The sequence below is a fragment of the Otolemur garnettii genome, unplaced genomic scaffold, assembly GCF_000181295.1.
Source record: "Otolemur garnettii isolate 467f Iridium unplaced genomic scaffold, OtoGar3 scaffold00015, whole genome shotgun sequence".
In the NCBI taxonomy this organism is placed as follows: domain Eukaryota; kingdom Metazoa; phylum Chordata; class Mammalia; order Primates; family Galagidae; genus Otolemur; species Otolemur garnettii.
The window spans coordinates 25,550,118-25,573,089 of NW_003852410.1; the positions used below are offsets into that span (position 1 = coordinate 25,550,118).

Genomic DNA, 22,972 nt, shown 5'->3' on the forward strand with positions numbered 1-22,972 from the left:
TACAAACAGCACGAACGAATGAAGCTTATTTCATGCTAGGAGGTCATCTAGGAATTTGTCTTTTAAATAGATCTGTACTATGCTATGTTTTCTCATTTTAAGGAGGAGGAAAGAGTAGTAACATGAGCTTGTCAAAAATACACTCTTACTCATGAGTGTTAATCTGCTTATGTGGAAACACCCAGACCAGGAGTCAGTCCTTTAAAGAACACTTGGTGCTGCCATGGGCGTATTTAGGTATCATTTGCTGGGACGAACGCACGTCTGGGGTAATATCACTTCTGGCAGAACATCCTGAACCGCATTTAACAGTCTTATCCTCGCTCCTCTGCTGGAAGATGACATGAGCAAGATCTAAAAGAACTGAGAAGTCTGTCCTTTACCAAGCCTATTTCATACTTTCAGATTTTATCACCAATATCTTTAGAGTGCTAAGTGGAACAAGGCAATCTGCTACACAGAGACCCCAAGTTTGCCCTTCCTGAAGTGTGTGATTGTGTTACTGGCTGGCTGGGGGCTCCCTTGTGTTTTTAGCAGTGAGTCCCTAATGGTGTCTCCTAAGCCAGCTTGGGTCCTAATTTCACATTTAAGATGGTTGGCTTTTTGCTCTGTTTCTAAGATGAGCTGTTAAACTGTGTACATTTAAAAATCCTTCTGCGCTGCAAATGAGACCCAAATGGAAGGTCTTCAGAAATGTAAATTGTAAACAGAGTATAAAATGTGATTGGCATTAAAGGCTACTGCAGCTAGGGACCATACACCTAATTTGTTCTTTTATTCAGATAATTATAATTAGGATTCAGCCTGGTCATCAATCTGTCCTGAAACCCAGAGGGTGGAGAGATAATATGATACTATGAATGACAACTGTAATTTTTATATATTAGTCATCTATGGATTATTTTCAGAAATACACTAATAAAATCCCCAAGAAGTTCAATCAATGGGTTTATGGGTTTTACAATATGGCTGCAAAATTAACTTTTACAATGAAAAGCAGTCAGCTGTAATTGCAGAGATAACACATGGCAAAACCCACACATGAACTGATCATCATGATCCCACCCCAGTCTAGCTCTCCAAAATTAAAATGGAACCCGAAGAAGACAGAAGGTTCATTCGATACATTCATATAATGCACATAAAACACGGAAGGAAACAAATACAACAGGAAAAAACATCAAATGAGAAAAGCAGCGAAAAGTGAGCTCAGAAAAATTGCCAATATCAAAACAGCAATGAGGATGCTTCTATAAATCCAAGCGTGAGCAGCATTTATAAAACCCCTCCTGACCTGCTTTCCTACTCTAGAAGTGTTATTTTCATTAGTCACCAAGTTGCTTCAAATGCATGCTTCCAGAAGCTGAAACTAATTTTCTTTCTCCCACATAAGAACATAAAACCCTTACAATCTTGGTAATAGAAAGAGATCATTTTTCCCGAGATCCCAGCTACCAACATCTCTTCTCTTTCTGACAGATGCCAGTGCCTCTTCCCTGCTCTCTGTGAGAGCTGAGCAGATCCCTCCCTCATATTCCCAAGCTGCTCAAAATGGGAACCAGGTTAGTTCCCATCCTCTGAGAGTTTTCTAAGATGTACCCAGAAAAGTCCAGAGTTGATGATCTTCAAGGCTTTTTAGGGTCTAGTGGGGCCAGCACTTTCTAGGTCCAGCCCTGATGGCTTTCTCTCAGGTTCTCAGACACTCAGTTCTCCTGTTTGGGGACATCAAACATACTATTCCCTAGCAACTTGGCACCTGCTCTGTTCAGCCTCTACTTCCTACCCTAGTTAACCTCAGCCCAATCCTGTCTTTTTCTGGATAGCCCTTCCCAACCCTGAAAATGAGCCTAACCCACATCGCATGCTCTCAGAGTACTGAATATCTCTTTCCTTCACTACTCACCATGTAACACAAGTTGAATCACGTCCATTGGCACGTTTGCATGATTAACACCTATTCCCTCAACAGTCTGTGATGTCCACAAAGACCGAGACCACACAGTTACACCCTAACCAGAGTGGCACTGGTGCCTGGCACAGTGCCTGGCTTGCAGTTGGCTACAAGGCATATTTGGTAAATGAATACCGAAAGAGGCCAGATTACACTCTGTGCACGAGACAGACTGACCCAGACATTCACTGAGAATTTAGGATGCTATGTGATCTCCTGTACTGCTGTCACATTGAGCCATTGTCATCTGAGTCTTATCAGTCCCTAGGTAGCCTGTATCTATACCAAGTCACAATCTTCTACTTTTAGACACCCTTCCTTTGCCTCACTGAAGGCCATGAGTGATGTAAGCTTTGACATTCTCCCTAACTGACAGCATCGGTGCATAACAGAGTCCCCTCCAACACCAAGACTGGGTGCTTAGTCACTGGGGATGGTAAACAGTGCTGTCTCTTCCTTTATTACCCAAGAATTTCAAATGAAGCTTTTACAACAAGGATGTAACTGAAGGCACAGTATTTTGGTGAGCATCTGGGCTGATTTTACATGTTTGCCTGGCAAAAATACGCTGTGCAACATTTCATCATTTATAAAGCTGCAGAGAAGAGATTGTTACTTGGTGCTCTGGGAGGCGAAGGCACGGAAGGTAGATTACCACTCTGTACAGCACAGTCGGCCTGTGGATAGAACGGCTCTTCTGTGGCAGGTCACAGCCTTCCTGACATGCAAACATCAGCAAATACCTCTTGGCAGAACACAGCCAGGCATGAGTAGAACTGCTTCTGGGCTTCCAAAAAGTTTCAACAGCAGCTTAGGGGTTCAGGAGCCTCCTGAGAACACCCCTGAGCCTGCCCAGCCTCACTAAGTGCACAATTCCTGTTGGCCCAGTTTGGAGACAAATCTTCAGCATGGGCCCCACATGGCCTCAGTGTGGACAGGGGGCTGGAAGAGGCCTGGCTCTGGGTACCAAGCTGTTTAGCAGGTGCTGCCAGTGCCCAGAATGTCCAAAATCTCTTATGAAGCCAGGGGACTGGGGGGAGCTGGTGGCGACAGCCATCAAAACCCAATTTGTATTAGCTTGAAGTGAGTTTCCACAGGTAGCCAGCTCCACGCCTGTGCTTTGGAGGCAGCTTGGTGGAAAACATGAGGCTGAGCATGGTGGCTCATGCCTGTGACATTGTAAGACCTTATCTCTTGAAAAAAGGAAAAGGAGAAAGAAAACTAGAACCCTCAGAGTAAGGCCTAAATGAATCGTCAGCCACCTAGGCAGGGAGCAGGTGTGATGGGGTGAGGTGGGGATAGGATGAGGGTGTAGGGGGGTGTGGTGGTGGTGTTGTCAAAGGGGGTCCCCAAGGAGCCCAGATGAGCCACATTGGAGGCTCTATTGGGAGCTCTCAAGCTGTGCAGCACTACCTGGAATTATGTCAGTAGATGTTAAAATACAGAAGGCTCAGGTCACCTGACAAACCACTTACACCTAAGTCCCAGGGGTGGAACCCAAGCATTGGTGCTATTTAAAAGCTCAAGGACTCTGATGTGCTGCCACGGTTGGGGACAACTGTTGTATACTTCAGCCCACTGAGTTTGGAAAGCAAGAGATAAAATAATAATAGATACATTACATTGGTCGGGTGAGAATGCCTTTCCTCTCTAACACAGGCAGGTTAATTACTCCTCCCTGTGCACAACTTTTCTACTTGGAAACTAATTTTTACCATTGTGCAAAAAAAAAAAAAAAAGGGTAAGTGGAGACTGGACTGAAGTTTACTGATGCTAATGGGCAGAACAGGGATTTAATTCAGCAAGGTGGACCCAGAGTCCATTTTATTCAAGCTGACTCTTATGCAACCTCTTTTATTTTTATTCATTGTGTCTCTGTGATAAGCATCAAGAACATTAACACCAAACAAGCAAAGGTCTTTGTCTTAAGAAGCTTTACAGTTGGGGGCGGGAAGGGGGGGGTTGACCTTCATGATGATAAGGACCACGTCTTATTCGGCCCTTTGAACATCATGCTAACCAGTGTACACGTTTCACCACAGTGATTCCACAACTTTGCAAAGGGAGTGAATGAAGACAGCAGAGAGGAGACACAGGCAAGGAGGAGGAAGGGAGGGAGGGAGGGGTGTGTGTATGGGGTGATCTCATCCCATCAGACCGGGGAACTTAGAGTCAGAACTGCCACATACAGAAGAAGACCACATTGCCCATCCATTACTCCCACCCTCCAGCCACATCAAACATGGGGACTAATGAGTCCCCAGAACAGATAATAATTCCCGTGCCACCAGGTGTAAAAATTTCCAACCATTGTATCCTTATTGCTGGCACTGTCTCCAACCAAGGAGATGCTTGTAAGGGACTTCCCAGAAAAGGAGCTATTCCCACCATAAGATAAGGCTACAGAAAGGATCCCTGATTCATGACTTTGTCACCAGAGAGGAACTCATGACTAGGAATTAAGCAGTTCCTTGGTGTCTGGGTGAAGATGGGGCCTGTTCAGTTCCAAATGGCCTCACCACCATCTGCAGGCACGTGGGCCTCTATCAGTGGGTTACTTGTCTCTTTCTCCACTGACTGGCTGCTCCAATTAAATGTCTATTTATTTCACCATCCAAAGTGTTACAACAAATTGCTTTAGCTTCTCTATAAAGGAGTAAGAGAGACATGTAGATGCTGCTTGAGGAAATTTGAATTCGGTTGCCTCCTCCTGAATTACTGAGTCACTGCACCAATAACAACTACTTAAGATCCTGTCTCACAGCCAAGGCAATTAGAGACCTACAGCACCCTCTACCAAAACTCAAGCAGGAGAATGTGCACACCTGACATACAGAAGCAGTACGTTTACTACAGTGTGTACGTTCTGGGACAGACTTCAGGATGGAGGGAAGTAATAATTCAAAGTATTCCATTTTATTTTCACATTGAAATGCCCAGTCATTATTAATTATCATCAGGAAAACTATTTTCACTGTAACAATTTTTATAGAGTGCTTTAAAAACTTCTCTGTAGTGATTTCACATACATCATCTCATTTGAAGTTCACAATAAATCAATCAGATAGCAACATTCTATTTTATGGACAAAGGAATTGAGGCAGAAAGGGATTAAATAGATTTGTCCAAAGGAATAAGCCAGTAAGTGGCAAGTCAGAATTTTTATTTTTTCTTTGAGACAGTCTCACTCTGTCACCCTTGGTAGAGTGCCATGGTGTCACAGCTCACAGCAACCTTAAACTCTTGGGCTTAAGCCATTCTCTTGCCTCAGCCTCCCAAGTAGCTGGGACTACAGGCGCCCACCACAACGCTTGGCTTTTTTTGTTGCAGTTGTCATTGTTGTTTAGTAGGCCTGGGCTGGGTTCGAACCTGCCAGCCTCGGTGTATGTGGCCAGCGCCATAACCACTGTGCTATGGGCGCTGAGCTGGCAAGTCAGAATTTGTGCAGATTTTTCTTCCTCTAAAACCTTACACACTGATTTCATAATCAAAGGGACTTTTAGCATCTGGGAAGTTTCTGGAATCAGAATCTCCTTCTCAGAGGGCTGTTACAAGCATTAAATGGGATAACATATGCAGAATGCTTGGCAGAACTGGCAGAGCACCTGATACATAAGCAGAGGTCATAAATACCACCTGTTGTTATTTTTATTATTGTTTATATTCAGAGAGAACCAGACTCTGAAAGTCTCTTTTCAGAAGACTTGGGATTTTACCTGTATGAACTGTTTTAGTGTGATGAGAACATCTTTCACCTCTAAAATTTGAAATACAGAGGAACCACAAAGCTTTGGGCTGACTGCCATTCAAAAACAAAGAGAAAGGGTAGCTGAGCTACCAAGTTTGAATATGACTCTAAACATTCATTTCCTTTCCTAAAAGATTTAGGAATTGGCTTTGTGTTAGTTAGCTGCTTGAATTTTTGAAGCATCTGGCACTAAACCCTATAATCAGTTCAGTTAAAAAAAAAAAAAAACAGAACTAGTGTCTGGCAGCCACCTTTGGAGAGTGCCTAAAAATAGAAATAATTCACTGAAACTTCATTAGAATGGTGTTCAAGCATGCCAAGCTACCAAGGAATACACTGTAGAAGGTTGAGTGAGACCTCAGTAACATGGAGGGAGAAGTCCCCAGAAGTGAGTCATGAGAAACGTCCAAACTGAGTCTTGTCTCAGAGATAAATAATGTTATTTCGTTATATGTGGTACAAACCAATTACTGATAGTGTGATTTTAGAAGTATCCCTCACTAAAATCCACTTATGTGAACATGTAAGAGTCTTCTGTTAAAACCAAAGGACTCCATTAACACATTTACTGCCAGTGAGTATTTAACTCACACTAGTTTTTACCTGGGGCCTCATAAAGCATATATAACTCACATGTCTCTTGGCCTATCTTGATCTAATAAAACACTGTGGCCCCAAGGAAAAAAAAATATTTTTTCTAATGTGGCAGTCAATGTATTAAATTAATATTCTGTAAAATGGGTTGAGAATGCCCAGTGGATGTACAGATGATGCAACCCCTCCCATTGCAATTTTATTTACACCACTGATGTGCCTAATTAATGCCTTCTTAAAATGCAAAAGCAAGTCCTGGCTTCCCTCAGTTTTGGACAAACTCAGATTCCAATTAAGCAAGATCCAGATTAGTTAGCTCTATTATACTGTTTTACATACCACTACCTAGGAATCTGTACACTACAAAAACCTTATGAATTTAATACACATTCATAAAACAGTGTTCTAAGAAAAACAGAATCGGCTGTACCAGTGTGTCCAGGTGAGTCAATGCAGAGAGGTATGTTTTATAGCTCCCATCAAATCCCAAACAAGATTTGATACCAAAAATTTTCTCAAAAGACACCTGTACAGTCATAAGGAAGAAGTCATGGGAGCTCCGACTCCTGTGCCTTTTATGTAGCTCATCTGGATTCTCACCTGTGGCCAGTTAAAAGGCAGGTAAAATAAAGTATTTCCATCACGGAAGTTCTCCCAGTAGACTCTGTCTCTTAATCCCTCACAAACCTCAGGAGCTGCACTCTTGAAAAAATACCACAGTTGGCAAAACAGTGTTACCAAGATCAGGTGTTACAAAAAAAGATACTGGGAAAATCGTAAAAAGTTTCACATGCCTAAATTACGTTTCTTCCAAGTTTGCTATCACATCACGTACAAATGGTGGAATTGATTTTCACTAAATAAGAAAGATCTGTGCAGATTGGTTTGTCTTTGTGTACAGGATATCTGCATTGAGAGTGTGGGTCGAAGGGCATTCAAGACATAGTCAGACATCCTAGAGAACAGAATGAGAAACAAAAGCCCTGGGCTTCAGGTGGTGCAGACATATAACGTACATTAAGATGCCACAGAGAAAACAAACAGCAGTTTTAATGTAAATTGCTAACTACAAAATCAAAGGAGAATGCAAGCCCCTTCTCCCATGGGCGATCCTGTGCAGTCCTACTGCAGAAGAGTGGCATGGGATTCACACAGCCTCAAATTCCAGCCATCAGTACCTAGATGGCAAGAGAGCAAAGAGATTTCAAAAGAGACAATAACAACCCGCTAAATAAAACATGTCAGCATTAACAGCTTTAAAAGCTGCCCCAGGACAATCCTCCTTTAACTCTGGGGGACAGCACAGCACTGTGATTTGCAGAATTAGATTCTCCTACGGCCCCAACAAGGGAGCTTCACTGACCTTTGAGTTTTTCAAACTAGCTCTCTCTGATTTCAAGTTCAATGGCATTTGCACATGCTCTTATCTTTGTTTACTTTTCTACATCTAAGTGAATGTTCTATTAAATTTGTGCTTGTTTAAAAAAAATCATTGCAGTGTCTGGGAACAAATGCCCACGTAGGCTCTTCAACTCAAGGGGGCGGAGGTGAACCTAGGATACATAGAAATATGGCAGATTTAAATATTTGACATGCATATCTTTGTATCTTATGTTGGAATCCCCTCTTTAAAGTCTTGGTTATCCAGGGACAACCAGATTTCTCGAGATTGGGATTGTTACATATTCTTATGGCTACCAGCCTGCAGAATAACCTAAACAGCCTCCCTCCTCTACTGAGATTAAAACATTCTGGTGTCCTCAAGTCACTTTAGTTAATTTTCACGAAGCAGAGGTGCTCAACCTCAACCAGCACTGACATTTTGGGCCTGCTAATTCTTTGCTGTGGGGTCTCTCCTGTGCACTGCAGAAAGTTTAGCAACATCCTGGGCTCCATCCAGTAGATGCTAGTAGCAACTCTGCCCTGGCTGTCACAACCCAAAATGTCTCCAGACATGTCCCCTAATGAGAGAAAAACCCTCCCTCCTCCCCTGACACCATACAAAAAAAGTTAATAAATGACTATTCAAATCTTTTATGCCGTTCACTCACACTATCCTTATCTAACCACACCATTCATTCTGTACTCTTTATAGCTTTTTTATAAAAGGGAAGAAGCTGAAGAAAAAGGCTGTCATCAAATCTAAAAAATAATTATAGGCACAGAACCTAAGAGAACTGAGGATCAGAAATTTTATGGACCAAAGGGACAAGGACATAATTTTAAGTTACAAGAAAATAACTCTTTGGGTGCCAGCCAAATTAAGAGAGGCCTTCTTTCTCCCTCTTCTTCAACAGAAAACCCAACTTTTCCAATTCAGTTTGCCACTAAGAGCACAGACCCTGGAGATAGACTGTTGCTGTTGAGATGTTGGCTCTGGCATTTACTGCTCTGGGTAATCTTGAGTCATTTATACTGAAAAAAGCTCCATGCCACAGCTTCCATGTGTGTAAAATGTACGTAATAATGCACTGAGGGATCTCCGTTAAATAAAATAATGTGTAGTAGGTACTTTGTCATTAGCTTTTTACATGAATGAAGTCCTCAATCAATATAAACTTCTATTAGGAGTATTCATCCTCTATTGAGAAGCGTCTTTTCAATGAGCTAATCTAGGTGGGGAATGGTGGGGTGAAGAGAGTTGTCATGCCCTTCTAAAGCAAGGTACTTTGTGTTTGGAGTTCTCCCAGGAGACAGTCAGTGAAGGCACCCTCCTAGATCACATTCCAGGAAGACCAAATCTAGGGGGGGCCAGAAAGCAAATGGACTGGGAGTCAGAGTCAAGAAACACACATTTTTGGCTTGGTAGACTGAAAAGAGCTTTGGGACCATGGCCAACCATTTAACCTTTCAGAGAACCAGGCCAGTCATCTGTCATAGGGAGGACACTATAGAGTGCGTAAGATCTTCTCTGAGTCTATGACAATCAGATTCTATGACTTATATGAGAACTAATGGCCAAAACAATTATAAACTATCATTCAATGATGTAGCAAAGCAAAGTACTTGGTAACTGTCCTTGAAGTATAATGATTTAATTAAAATAGATTTTCACATGGTCACATTCAAAGAACTCAGAGTCTCTTAATTATATAATGCTTCACCAATAATTAAATAGTCCTCTGTAATGTCCACTAAGAGGAAATTTGAATTACTGGCCATGTGCAGACAGGAGATGTACTAAAAACACCTGATAGGCTATAAATTCAATGTTGTACATCCAGAAATCTATTCCAAAATTGCATCTGAACATTAAGAATGATTCTGGCCTTCACTTAATGGTGAGTTGTATGAAATCAATTAACTGTTAAAATAGGTTAATTGGAACATATGTATTTTAATTTTTGTGTGTGTATTAAAAAAAACTCTTCTTAATCAACCCAAAACATTCTGAAACTGCACTTTTAGGTAATGTAGTGAAAGAATTGAACTTATAACTAGATAAAACCAAGGAGTGGAAAATGCCAGAAGGATGATATTCAAACAGCAGCAACTAGAAAGGAATAAATTAAGGATCATATTAGTTTACTGCAATTATCCTGGAAAAGCAATTTAAGAAGGAAGTTTTAAACTATCGACCACCATTCTCTGACACAATTTTACATGTTCACAGACCCAAAAATAGGTTTTGGTTTTCTTTGGTGAGTAGTGGGTGGTGGGGTGGGCGGGTGGGGTTGGTAGATGGATAAAATTACTAATTTGTTTTCTCTCTTTCTCTTTTTGGAGAAAGAGACCTTGTTTCACATTGCTAGCAAAACTGGTGAAAACTGAAAAAAGAGAAACATAAAAAAATTTAGAACTATAGCAATGACAGAAAATTATTCCTTATCAAAGAGAAGAAGAATCTTCTTCAGAAGATTCTTTTGAGGATGGTTAAAAAAATAAAAAGATTAATTTGGGTCACCATGAATAAAAGGAATTATTTATACTTCATAGTAGTGTTTTGTTTTGCAGAACAATAGAAGAAAGAAGAAAAATGGAGAAGGAAGAGTCTAATTGTGAAATTCACAACTGGGAGCTTTGCATGCTCAAAATATGTTATCATTTAAAAATTCTACAGAAATACAATTCTTGTATTTTTCTATTATATTTCTCTGCCTGACATGATCTGTTCTCCCTGATCACTCAATGACAAAATGACACTACTTTTGAGGAAAGAAGTAAAAGGCCAACCCTTCTCAAAACGTAATTTCCCAACTACTTTGAGAGCAGGATATAATTCTGAAGATACCTTTTCAATTTTTATGGGGCATGATAAAGAGATGGAGCTTAATAAATATTGCAGAATGATCAAATGAGTTAGCAAATAGCCACGTGAATGAGAAAATCTTACATTTTATTTACTTAGAGAATCTGGAAACGGGGAAAGAAGAAGAAAAACAGATATGAAAGTAACAGCAAGAGCAAGAAAAAAGAAAGAAACAAACATACAGATGAACTGGAATACACAGAAACCAACCTCTCAGCTATTACAGACAGACACTAGAAAGAAAAAATCCAAGAAAGAGATAGGCAACAGACAGAAAATGAGCACAGTCCTAATTCACCCACCATTTACTGAGATAAAGGCATTTTGGTGGGAAACTCTATACCACCAAATACTGAGATAAAGTATTCACCCACCATTTACTGAGATACAGGCATTTTGGTGGGAAACTCTAAACACATTCTCAGGTACAGACACATCCAGACATTCCTGATACTCAAACACTCCGTAAAGGCCTCTGAACTCACTTCTGAAAGGGGACATACCCCTTTAAAAACACGTTAGACCCAGTGGAGCCCCAGATCAGAGACTTAGCATCCTCTGTGAATCATCACATTTACAACCTTCACAATTAATGTCCTTCACCATCCTGAGTCTTACACCTCTGATAGCAAACATCATCTTTTTGGGGTGAAGCTTATACAGCCACCTAGACATAATGCTTTCCCCAAACCCAAATAATTAATGATGTTGATACAGGGTTCCTGTGTTCAGGGTTGGACAGACACCCTCATTTTTTAGGCCCAGGTGAGCTTAGAAATCAGTGTCATCACAGACCCCATTTCTAGCTATAAACAAGCCTTGTACTCTCTCGGCTCAAGCAAGGTCACTAAAAAAGCAGCCTGAGGTCTCTCATCTGGGCAGCTCCTCCTGGAGTAGGGAACACACACCCTACTGCCTCACCTGGGGCGAGGACTGCAAGGACCCCATTCCTCTGCCTGCAGGTCCCTGGCTGATTGTGACATGTTCCTGACATATATACCCCAACCCCTCTGCCTGCAGGATAGGAAAAGCAGCTTATAAACCCCTAGACAGCGGGCCCACAAGAGCTTCCTATCTGGATTCCCTCCTCTGCTGCTGCTATAGGTTCTCATCCCTCTTTTTATCAATCTTTCTGTCAATACACTCTGTCCTTTTGCTAACTTGTGTGGCTGATGGATTCATTATTGAACCTGGAGACCAGGGACTCTGAACAGAGAAATTCCAGCTATAATGTGATAGGATCATGATAGGCTTCCTTTAAGTCAATCCTTCCTAACACACAGGACTGAGTACACAGAGCCACGACTGAGGTCAAGTCACTGCTGTGAGGAACTGGGGTGAACAGGTGGGAGGGATACAGAGAGAAGGGGAATGAGACACAAATCTCAACCTGGGGAAGAGTTTATATTCTAGTATTCTCAGGTCCTACACCCTCTGTGCCTATTTCAGATACTCTGTCACAGTAGAGTGTAAATATGTTGCCACCACATGTAGTTAAGTATTTGCACAATCCAGCCACAGTGTTAGCCACCTGCAAGAGACACAACGATGAATAAAGACTCTCAGGCCTCAAAGATCTCACAATGTAAAGGGAGAAGAAAGCAAGAAAAAGAATAGCTTTAGTACAAAATGCAATGCTAGGAGTCACATGGGGTCAAAGGAAGGACAGATCCTATCTGCCTTGGAGCGGAGGGGGGAGGTGAAACGCAGGGAAGTGTAGAAAAAGGCTTCCTCGCCAGCCGTGGATGGATGAGTCATCAAGAACTCCTCTGCCTTCTCAGTGTCTATAAATAATCCCAGGTGCTGCCATTTCATTTAATTACTAAGCCTCTCCAGATGGAGAAAAATAATTAAGCAGTCTGTAGCACCGACGTGACATAAAGAATGGGTTAGTAACTTGCAAAACATTTGAGTTCTAGAGTTTCCTTTCAACCATGAAATAAGGGCAGAAATGAAAAGGGGGCAAATGACTCTGCAGACTTTAGGGAAAACCAAATGCCTGCAGTCCTATGCTGGGTGGAATGTGCATAAGAACGGAAGCAATACTGGTGCAAAGGCAGTCAGCTCAACTCTCACCATCGAAGCAGAACTGCTAACATCTAACATTAGTTGAGGAGACCTCAACAGAGTTGTTGAAGACAGATTGTCAAACAGAAATTCTTGAGCCAGGCACAGTGGCTTGTGCCTGTAATCCCAGCTACTCAGGAGGATGGCTTGATCCCAGGAGTTCACAGCCAGAGCTTAGGCAAACATAGTGAGATCTCACTCCCACCCCCTCAAAAAGAGGCTGGGTGCAGCGGCTCATGCCAGTAATCCTACCACTCTGGGAGGACCAGGAGGGAGGATTTCTTGAGCTCAAGAATTCAAGACCAACCTGAGCAAGACCCCCATCTCTACTAGAAAATCGAAAAATTGGCCAGGTGTCCTAGTGAGCACCTATAGTCCCAGCTACTTGGGAGGCTGAGGCAGGAGGATCACTTGAGCCCAGGAGTTTGAGGTTGCTGTGAGCTAGGCTGAGGCCAGGACACTCCACTATCACCGGCAACAGAGGGAGCGGAGGAAGGAAGTAAAGGAAGAAGAAAGGCAGGCAGGCAGGCTGGCAGGCTGATGATCAGAAGCAATTTATTTATTTCTTAAATATATAAAAAGTACTCCCTATAGACTGGGTCTCTGGATACAGACATGGTAATTTTCTACTTTGTTTCTGATGCAAAGATTCAGAAGTGCCCACATCTAAAAAGAAATCTGTGAAGAAGAATGTCACATGAGAAACGTGTCTAGATGTAGACACTCACAGAAACATGCATTTGTAATTCCAAAGTTCAAGGAAATATAAATGAAATTGCAGGCAAGCATAAGACAGTGGCACCTGGGTAATGAAATGAATGGGATGTTCCACCTCAAATCATAAATTCAATGATAATAATGGGCTTCATGAAAAAACACAAACTTAAAGAATGAGGATACCAAACTTCTACATGCAAGCAGCAGATTGGAAGCACTTGAGTCCTGGTAGGAAAATAGAGCAAAGTGTTGAATAATAGTGAAGAAACCGATTAGAAACAAGAGAAAAATGAAATCAGAACTGAATTCTGAGGGTGATGATTTTGTTCTAAAACAATATAGGCCTAGATAAGGATTAGGTCATTCTGAATATTGAGTGTTTTCACTCTATATGCTTAAAGAGACACCAATTAAATCTTTGGGTGAATTACAGTATTTTAGAAGCAAAGCATCCTTCCACAATTGCCCTATCACTCCATTGATTCTATTTCATGTAAACCTGGGTTTTCATATTTATTTGTTCTACCAGACAACCCATGCAGGATGTTATTAGAATAATAGAGTATTTTTTAAAAGCATTTTAGTAACTTGCAGTATTTTACATCTTTACAGGCATTCAAAATAGGTTTACAGTAGAGAATAGTACAGGTTCTACTTTAACAAGTAGAAAATAATTATTTCAAATTTTGTCCTTACACAAATTAACAAAGCAAGTGTTTATTCTCTCGAGCGGTTTAACAACAAATTCTTCCCCTGACAATTTTTTATTTTAAATTTCTTTATTTAAAAAATCCTTGAAAATCACTTTTCACTTTACTTTTATCTATTCACCTACCTTTCTTCTACAGCAGCGGTTCTCAACCTGTGGGTCACAACCAACAAGAACTTTATTAAAGGGCCGCAACATTAGGAAGGTTGAGAACCACTATTCTACAGGGTTGCTAGCCCAAGGAGGAGTCATGTGAACTAGGAAAAGGTGATGCTTTCTCCAGACACATTACCACTATGTGTTGGAAAACTGAGATGAAATTTCCACTCACTAGTGGTTACTGAGTACACAAAAAGCACAAGCATACATGCATACTTTATTTGCTGCCTGCCACCTCCACAAGTGGAAGACACTTGTGTTCACACAAAAGATCCAGCTCACCATGTTTCAGCCTTGAGACTGACCTTAACTGTGTAACAAAAATATGCTAACTGCCATTCAGATTTACTGGGCTCCAGGCCAGGCATCACGATCTTAAGATCACATTGACATGAACACATATGAACAAAGCTGCTTGGATATTGTGTTGCAATGGGAATGCTCACCCCCTACAAAGCAGATAGCCACTAGGCTGATACTGATTACTGCTACATAATCAAGACTTTTTCTGTAAAGCCTTCATATTTAACCAAAGAAAATAATTATAAACACTATGTAGGTTCAACAAATCACATTTGTGAGCCATAACAGTGCCGCATGCCAGCAACCTCTAGCCCAATGGATGGTTCCTGGGTCAACCACATGTCCACTAGATTTGTGCTTGTTTTTGTGTTTTTTTTTTTTGCAACACTCTGAACTTCATCATATCTAATCACAGCAAAGGCAGAGAGAGAACTAAATTTACCCAAAGTAATAGGCACATGTTGAAGAAGTTAAAAGAAAAAAGCAGAGATAGTGAAAAAATTGAAACTGTTAAGATAATTACTCCAGTGTATGGGAGTAAATCGGCATCCAGATTACCATAAAACTTGGCCTTGCCTAGACTTGCACTTGGGGGTCACTCACATCATGACATCTGGAAAATGAACATGTGAGTTTGTGAGCACCAAGTGAGAGTACAGCCTCTTTACAAACAGAGGACTTTCTCTCTTCATTTCTTTTTAGTCTTGTGATTGTGAAAGTGTGGTCCTAGTGGACAGGAGACTCTGTTTATGACACTTAATGTAGCAACTAGTACCATTCCTGGCACAGAATCAACATTGAAGAACCAAAGAAAAGAATTGTAACACTATGTAGGTTCAACGAACGATGCTTTTGAGCCACAATAGGACCACATACAAGCGACTCCTTCACTACTGAAATGGCAGACGCCAGGTTTGAATTTGGAAATATGTATCAAGATTTCTCTGGTTGGGGAAAAAAATACCAAGCCATCAAATTTATCATTCTTACACTCAAAACACAAAAATCACAAACTATGAGACCTAACTAAATTATAAAATTAAAATAATACTTTTTCCTTTGCATGGCCTGACACGGTGGGAACCCAAGTGTATAAACACACATGTGGACTTAGAACAAAGGATGCAGCTCAGCACAAGCTGCTGCCTAAATAAAACTCTCCTCTCTTTGTGTTTGCTGCCCTCTACTTGGTGTCTACAAGACAGCAAACCAACAGCCAGAAAAGGACCTTAGTGAATGAAATATATATCAAATTTCTTTATATGTTAACTAGTAGGTGTGTCCCCGAAATACTTTAGGCATTTTAAACCTAGACTTCACAGTGAGGTATTTTGCTAGTTTGCACACCAATGTGTCCTGCCTGCCTTAGACTCTAATTGGTCTTATATTTAACAAGAGTTTATAGAGCTCAAAAAATAGGAAGTGTCTGGGTAGAGCATGCTGTGAGCTAGTCATTCCAGTACTCATAAAAAACATTTAAAATTTTATTTTCCTCTAAGAAAGATGCCCTATAATGTAGATCTGGTGGGTCTGGACATAAGTGAGCATGACAGAGGGGGTGGCCAGGGTAGATGGATGGCAGGGCTATAGGAAGATCAGCATGCCAAGGGAACAGTGACAGAAAACAAGGGTTACGCAGGTAAGTGGGAGTCATTTAAGAGTAGTTTAGTAGTTTAGCTCCAGTGTTGCTAAAGGCAAACCAATCACCATTTAGAAGCAGAAAGGGCTCAGACAGAACCTAAGTCATCTGCCAACAGGGCAGCGTCTAGAACATGAGTAGAGGACAGATATACCAATGCCCTTGGAGTCTCCATCCCATAGAACAGTTGGATGGATACAGAATCAGATTATGTGGCATCTACCAAGGGCCCACCAAGTGCTAGAAACCATACTAGAGATTTCATTTAATTACCATTACAGTCTTCATGATGTATTACTTGTTATCCCCATTTCATAGATAAGGATACGCAAGTTGGAAAGTTTAAATAACTGCATCATTCAGCTATTAAGAAGAAGAGGTGGAATTCAAAAGCAAGTATTCTGTTGTTGTTGTTACAGTTTGGCCAGGTCTGGGTTTGAACCTGCCTCCCTTGGTATTTGGGACTGGACCCTACCCACTGAGCCACAGGTGCCGCCCAAAAGCAAGCATTTTGATTGCAGTGATAACAGTCATAAACCACTACGCTCTACTGTGGTTCATGGAAGTAATAAGAGAAGAAAGATGTGTTGGGAGAACCATGGACAGACCAGGTCAACACACTGCTTAAATAGGAGAACTCCCAAACACCTTCCTGTGACCCACAGAAAGTAATACACATTATGACACGAACCAGAGCACTTCCAGTATGCAACTGGAACGTCAAACAGGGTTCTGTAAAAATATTTACCCTTACTATGTGTGATACACTCTGATACTTTCTGAGCTTTATTTCCCTGTTCTATATTATCCTATTTCATTATTTTAAAAATGATGGTCAGAACTCACTGAAACGATCTCAAGGCCCAATAGTAAGTCAAAACCCACTGTTTGGAAATCAGTGCCATAATCAGTGCAGATGACTGCCATTCTCATGGTTTATAACCATGGAATATTATATGGAATATTAGGCTTTTCAAAGTTTCACACATAATCTCCCATGTGACTCTTTATCCAAGAACAGAAAAGGGAGAAAGCGTAGTTAAGAGGGAAAGACAAACCACGGAGAACTGTCAATCATGTACTACCTGTTAAAAAGGGAGATGAAATGGAAGCAACGTACCTCCAAACAAGAATGGCTCCATCTCAAAGAAAACTGCTGAAAAAGGCAGATGTTAAAGACCTATTTGGGAGAAGCTTCTGATGTCTTGAATGTTCCTTTGAGTTATCAACAAGACACTATTTTCCAGCAGTGACTCAATGGTAAAAAGAAATACCTGTGTGTAGTCTTTAGGCAAATTTTAAGACTGAAAGAAAAATCACACGCCTACTACTCAGGTTGCATCCCGCATAATAAAGCAGCACAGGCTCCTGCAGGCAAGTTGGTCAATGCACTCCCTGACCAATACTGCTTTAATTTGATTTGACTCATTAAAAAGCAGGGACACTGTATGTATGGAAGGGTGCAAGGTATGACTGATGTGCAGGATCAATACTGAGCTATGAACATTCATCAACACAAGCATAAACAGAAAGGACGGAATTCACAACTGTACCAACTTGGAAATAGTCTCAACAAAAACTTTCATTACCATGGGGATTTCTGGGAGGAAAGAAAAGGGGTCTCTTTACAAAAGCGACTGATGCTATTTATTAATCTACTTGCGAGTAATGTCAAATTTTAAAGTTGGACCAAAGAAAACTACCTTTTAAAAAAAACATCAGACTTAATATGCTGAAGGAACCTGTTCAAAAAGCTTCAGCAGTAAAGTAACTTAGATGATAAATGTGTTCTTCAATCTGTGCACCAGTCAAGTAGCAATAAAATCAGAATAATTCATGCAAAAATTTTCATTATGTTTCTAAACATACTTATTTACATTTTAAATCACACTTTAGACAATATGAAATATCTTTCATTTAGACAGGTGTGAACTAGAAAACAGATGCATTCATTAAACATAGAACAATTCAGCGAATTATAAAAAAATACTCCAAGAGCTCTCTGGTTGAAGTACTTCAGCCACTGTTAACTTACTTGAAAAAATATGGCCATGGCTCCGATTATTCTGTTCTCAGAAATTGCAGTTTGAAAGCTGTCAAAGTCATCTGGATTGTAAAAGAAAATCTGCATCTGTAAAAGAACAATTAAAAAATGTAATGGGAAAGTTTTCAAACATACACAGAAGTTGAGATAATAGTACAAAGGACCCATATTTCCCTCTTATTTGCCAATTCATTTATCTATATTGTTTCTTTGCTAAGGTATTTGAGAGCAAACCCAGACATTGTGTCATTTTAACCCTAGGTACTTCAGAATATATCACATCTTCTCACATAACCACAGTACATTCATGCCACCCAAAATAAATAACACCAAATTATTACCTTATACCCTAGTCGTGGTGAAATGTCCCTATGAAAAATCAAAATGTCAACAAAAGTAGAAAACTAAGCTTATAAGATTCAGTCCACACATTAAGATTATAAACACTTAAATGGGCACATTTTTAAAAACAATTGCATGACATGGTGATGAGAATTTGAAGGGGTATCTTAGTAGCTTTGAGAAACAGCCCAAATGGCATATTTCAGTGAATTCATAAAGAAATAGAATGAAAGTGATAACAGTAATGCTTTACACCTTACAGTCTGCAAAAAGCCAATTCACATTATTTTGCTCAATTCTTTCAATATCCCCTCTAAAGGTAGGGCAGAAATTACTATACTCAAGTTATAGAGGAGGAAATAGTGCTTTAGTAATTTGACATTAACTTGCCCAAGATTAAACATCAGAGTCTAAAATCTAGGTGTCTCATCCAGACCTTAAATATCTCCTTTATATTTGGCTAGATAAGAGTTTCTTACTAAAACAGTAGAACACAGATATATCAACTTAAAATCATTATACAATTTTAATCTTGACCGTGCCTTGCTATCTCATATATACCACATACATATCTCATGTATGTGTACACATACCTACACAGCAGAGCCTCCACAGTTGACCACCTCCCTATAATGACTATCTCCTTACATTGACCTAATTTTCACATATTGGATGTGCACTCCATGTACATGTGCACATCAGTAGAGTAGGCCTAATTCCTTGTGTTGCCCACCTCCATATGTTGACCAGTTTTTACAGTCCCTTAGCTGGTCAACTTAAACAGGTTCTATTGTATTTGGAAGCAGTGTCTTGCTCTGTTGCCTGGGCTAGAGTGCAGTAGCATCATCACAGCTCACTGTAGCCTCAAACTCCTGGGCTCAAGCACTCTTCCTGCCTCAGCCTCCCAAGTAGCTGGGACTACCAGCACGTGCAAACATGTCTGGTTAATTTTTCTATTTTTTCTAGAGAAAGGGTCTCACTATGTTGTCCAGGCTAGTCTCGAACTCTTGGCCTTAAGTGATTTTCCTGCCACATCCTCCTACAGTGATTATAGGCATGAGCCACTGTGCCCAGCCCACACCTTGAAATTTATAAAATTTAGAAAACAAAAATGAATCAGACTATCCCTAAGACATTCCTTATGTGATATAAAGAACAGACCTTGGTTCTTAATCTGGCTTCCTCATTTACTTGCCTATAAGACCTGTGAGGCAAAGTATTTTCTGAGCATCAGCTTTTTTGTGCACAAAGTCAAGTACTTCCACCTTGTCAGGTGGTTATGGGGCTCAAACAAGTCAGTCTGGTATAAGGCACATAGGTACACTTCCTGCTTAGACAGCATCAGTGCTCAACAAATCGCCATCATCCTTATCATAGCTAAAAGTTAACATTGTGGCAGACATCTTAAAATTTCTAGTGAGAGTATGATTCCATTGACTCTTTAGAGAAAACTCAGTCCCCTATATCATTAGCTCTCTTTCATGACCTCTACTTCCCCATTTTTCTAAATGACATGATGCTGTCTTTCTGTAGGAGGCTAAATAACCACACTCCAGATGGAGTTTGGAGATTTGATATTGAACGCCCAGTAAACAAAGTTAAATCAGAGGGAGAAGCTGAAGTATAGGTCTGATGACTGAATTAAGTAAGATGCTGAGAACATGATAGCATTTCTTTTCTGAAGGGAGAAACCAGGTAGCCCAAATTAGGACAGTTTCTAGGAAAACTCAGGTACAAAAGTGGATGTGAGAAGGATAGGTAGATTCTTTTGGAGGATTTTCTTTCCTAAAGAGAATGCTTTTTCTTAAGACTATGAATTCATACTGATTCTGACAGTTTCTTACAAATGTTTTGCCTTAAGGTTTGGACAGCTTTAGACATCATGAATTTACCCTGAGAAAAATCCATTCAACGAGGTGTGGATTAAAACAGTTTAATACCGGGGGATTGCTTTTGGTGCAATGCTACTAGCCCAAGAAAGAAACTCCATACAAGTATATTCAGAAAATTACACTTCACTTTCCTTTTAAAACTCAGGCTCTCAAATTAAGTAGGTTCGCAGAAGGCTTTCTTACACTTCAGCCCATGAGCAGGAGCGGCATTGTTTAATGCATCACCTGAATAGTGTGTGATACAAAATACTTTAAGACCTCTTCAAGGGCATTTCATTTACAACTGGGTAAGAAAATGTATTTTTAGAAAATGTGTTTAAGTCACAGCTCCACCCATCTGGATAATAAAATGTCTCAGGAAGAGACCAGTAGCACAGGTTTGAAATATAAATTCTCCTTGCTATCTCTCTCAAGTTATAGTCTACTGAGTGACGGTAAAGTTTGATGCCATCTAAAATATGAGTAAATAATTAGATGGGGTTTTGATGAGTAAACTGTACTTAACAGTTTTTGTTAATTGTTACTGGTGGCCCAATTTGGATGGACACCAGAAACCTATTTTCCAAAAACAACTTGGGCTACTTTCTAAATTCACTCTCAAAATTCACATCTACAATTCTCCCTTCAGCATTCCCTAAGATGTGTTCATTTTAATAACGTGAAACTAAGTCCTGCATATTCACGGCAATCATGGTACAAGTAAACTGAAGAAAAGATCTGGGAAATCTGGCAATAAAGAGATCTATGAACTGTTCCAGACATCCTTTACCTAGTACCACCAATTACTTACGGTTCACCCCATTTGCCCTCTCTATTTGTATATACACACAACACTTTTTCATTTCTCAAGCATTTCGGAGTAAGTGGGAAATAATATGCCATTAAATACTTAAATGTGTAAATTCTAAGAATAAGGACATTCTCTGATATAACCAAAGGATAATTATTAAAATTAGCAAACTTCACAATAATACAATACTATTATTTAATTGCAGTCTATTTTCAAATTTTGTGAAATGCCCCAATAAAGCCCATTACAGATCATTTTTGGTTCTCGTTCCAGGATCCCATCTAAGACCGAACTTTGCATTTAGCTGTCATGTCTCTTTATGCTGCCCTCCCACCTTCCTCATCCCTCTTTCATCTGGAACGGTTACTCAGCCCTTGTCTTTCTTTATTCTGACAATGTTCAATGTGCAGGAAAGTTATTTCACAGAACTGAAGTCTGCCTTGTGGTTTCTCATGCTTAGATTCTGGGGAAGCATCCTGGGCAGGTCACCAGAGCACCAACATGGTGTCTTTTCAGGGATCAGGGGATACGTTACGGGCACTTGGGTTCATCCCAAGATTAGGAAGATGTATCTTGATCATTAAGGTAAAGTGATGTCTATAAAGTTATTAATTTTCCTTTTGTAATTACAATGCACCTTGTAGTGAGATGCTTTGAGGTTATATAAATATTCTGTTTCTCATCTTTTCCTCACTAGTTTTAGTATCCATTGATGACTCTGACTCCACGTTCCTTTATATTCATTGATAGCATCCCAGAGTAAGGAATAGCTGTCCCTTCTCCACAGTTTAGCCCTTCATTTGTCTACTAATCCATATAGACACATTTATTTGTATTTCTCTTTTATTCAATCTGTTATTATATTCCATTACTAACATTACTAGAGATGCTCAAACTGTCCTAGACCCCAGTAGGGTACCCTTCAAAAGGGTTCCTCTGTCACTCTGCCATTTCCCATTGTTTTGTGTTTTACAGGGATCTCCTTATTACCAAGGCAGAGATGTTTGAGGTCATCTAGTATTTTCCCTGCCCGAGTCTCAGAATTGGGCATATCTTGAGTAAGCCCTGGCTCTTTTTAGTGGAAAATGTTATTGACAGTCTTAGTAACTTGAACTCAGTATTTTCCAAATATATTTGAGAGTAGAACACTTTGGATCTTCAGGAAAACTAGTCAGAAAGTCCCTTTCAACTAGGACCTGCTTTTACACAAGGGAAGATAACCTGGATAAACATTACATAAATGAACGTTCCTACATCATGGAGAGTTCCATGAGATATATATATATCTCCATGCACAGAAATAAACTAGATAAAGCTCAACTAAAAAGCCATTGGTAGACTGACTAGGTATGCCAGAGCACGATCATGGGACCAAATTCATCTGCCAAATTCTTCAAAGTCAAGGGTGAGAGAATCATTGGCCCAAATGGATCATTTGACTCTACCTTGTGGAATGGCTTGACTGAAAAACACTCTGGGTATTCTTTAGCCAGGTGAAGATGATGGATAACCTAGCATGTACATGGCATGATTTGGCATGTGGAAAATGGAATTTTCCAGAGGAAAAGCAAATCATCTTAAAAGTATTCCCATCAACCAGGAAATGTCTCCTAAAATACAGATTTGGCAAATATCTGCATGAACAGCAACACTACCCAGTAACAGGAGGGAGGTGAAAAGGGTACTGCGTGTGTAGGGCTGATAGCATGATATGCAGATTATGTGTAGGACTCATGCAGAATGCAAAGTCACAGCAAAATGCGCACTT

General features: G+C 40.2%; 1 protein-coding gene across 4 annotated transcripts in view; it reads right to left on the reverse strand.

Annotated features, from left to right (window-relative positions):
• PTPRG (protein tyrosine phosphatase, receptor type G) overlaps positions 1 to 22,972 on the reverse strand; it is a 740,009-nt gene that overhangs the window by 197,625 nt on the left and 519,412 nt on the right. For 3 of the 4 annotated variants that reach the window (XM_023510661.1, XM_023510664.1, XM_023510662.1), the window contains exon 5: positions 18,172 to 18,267. In XM_023510661.1, coding sequence (XP_023366429.1) covers positions 18,172 to 18,267 — 96 coding nt within the window. Of the gene's footprint in view, positions 1 to 1,903; positions 2,032 to 18,171; positions 18,268 to 22,972 lie in introns of those variants that run through there. The other variant, XM_023510663.1, reaches the window with a different exon arrangement.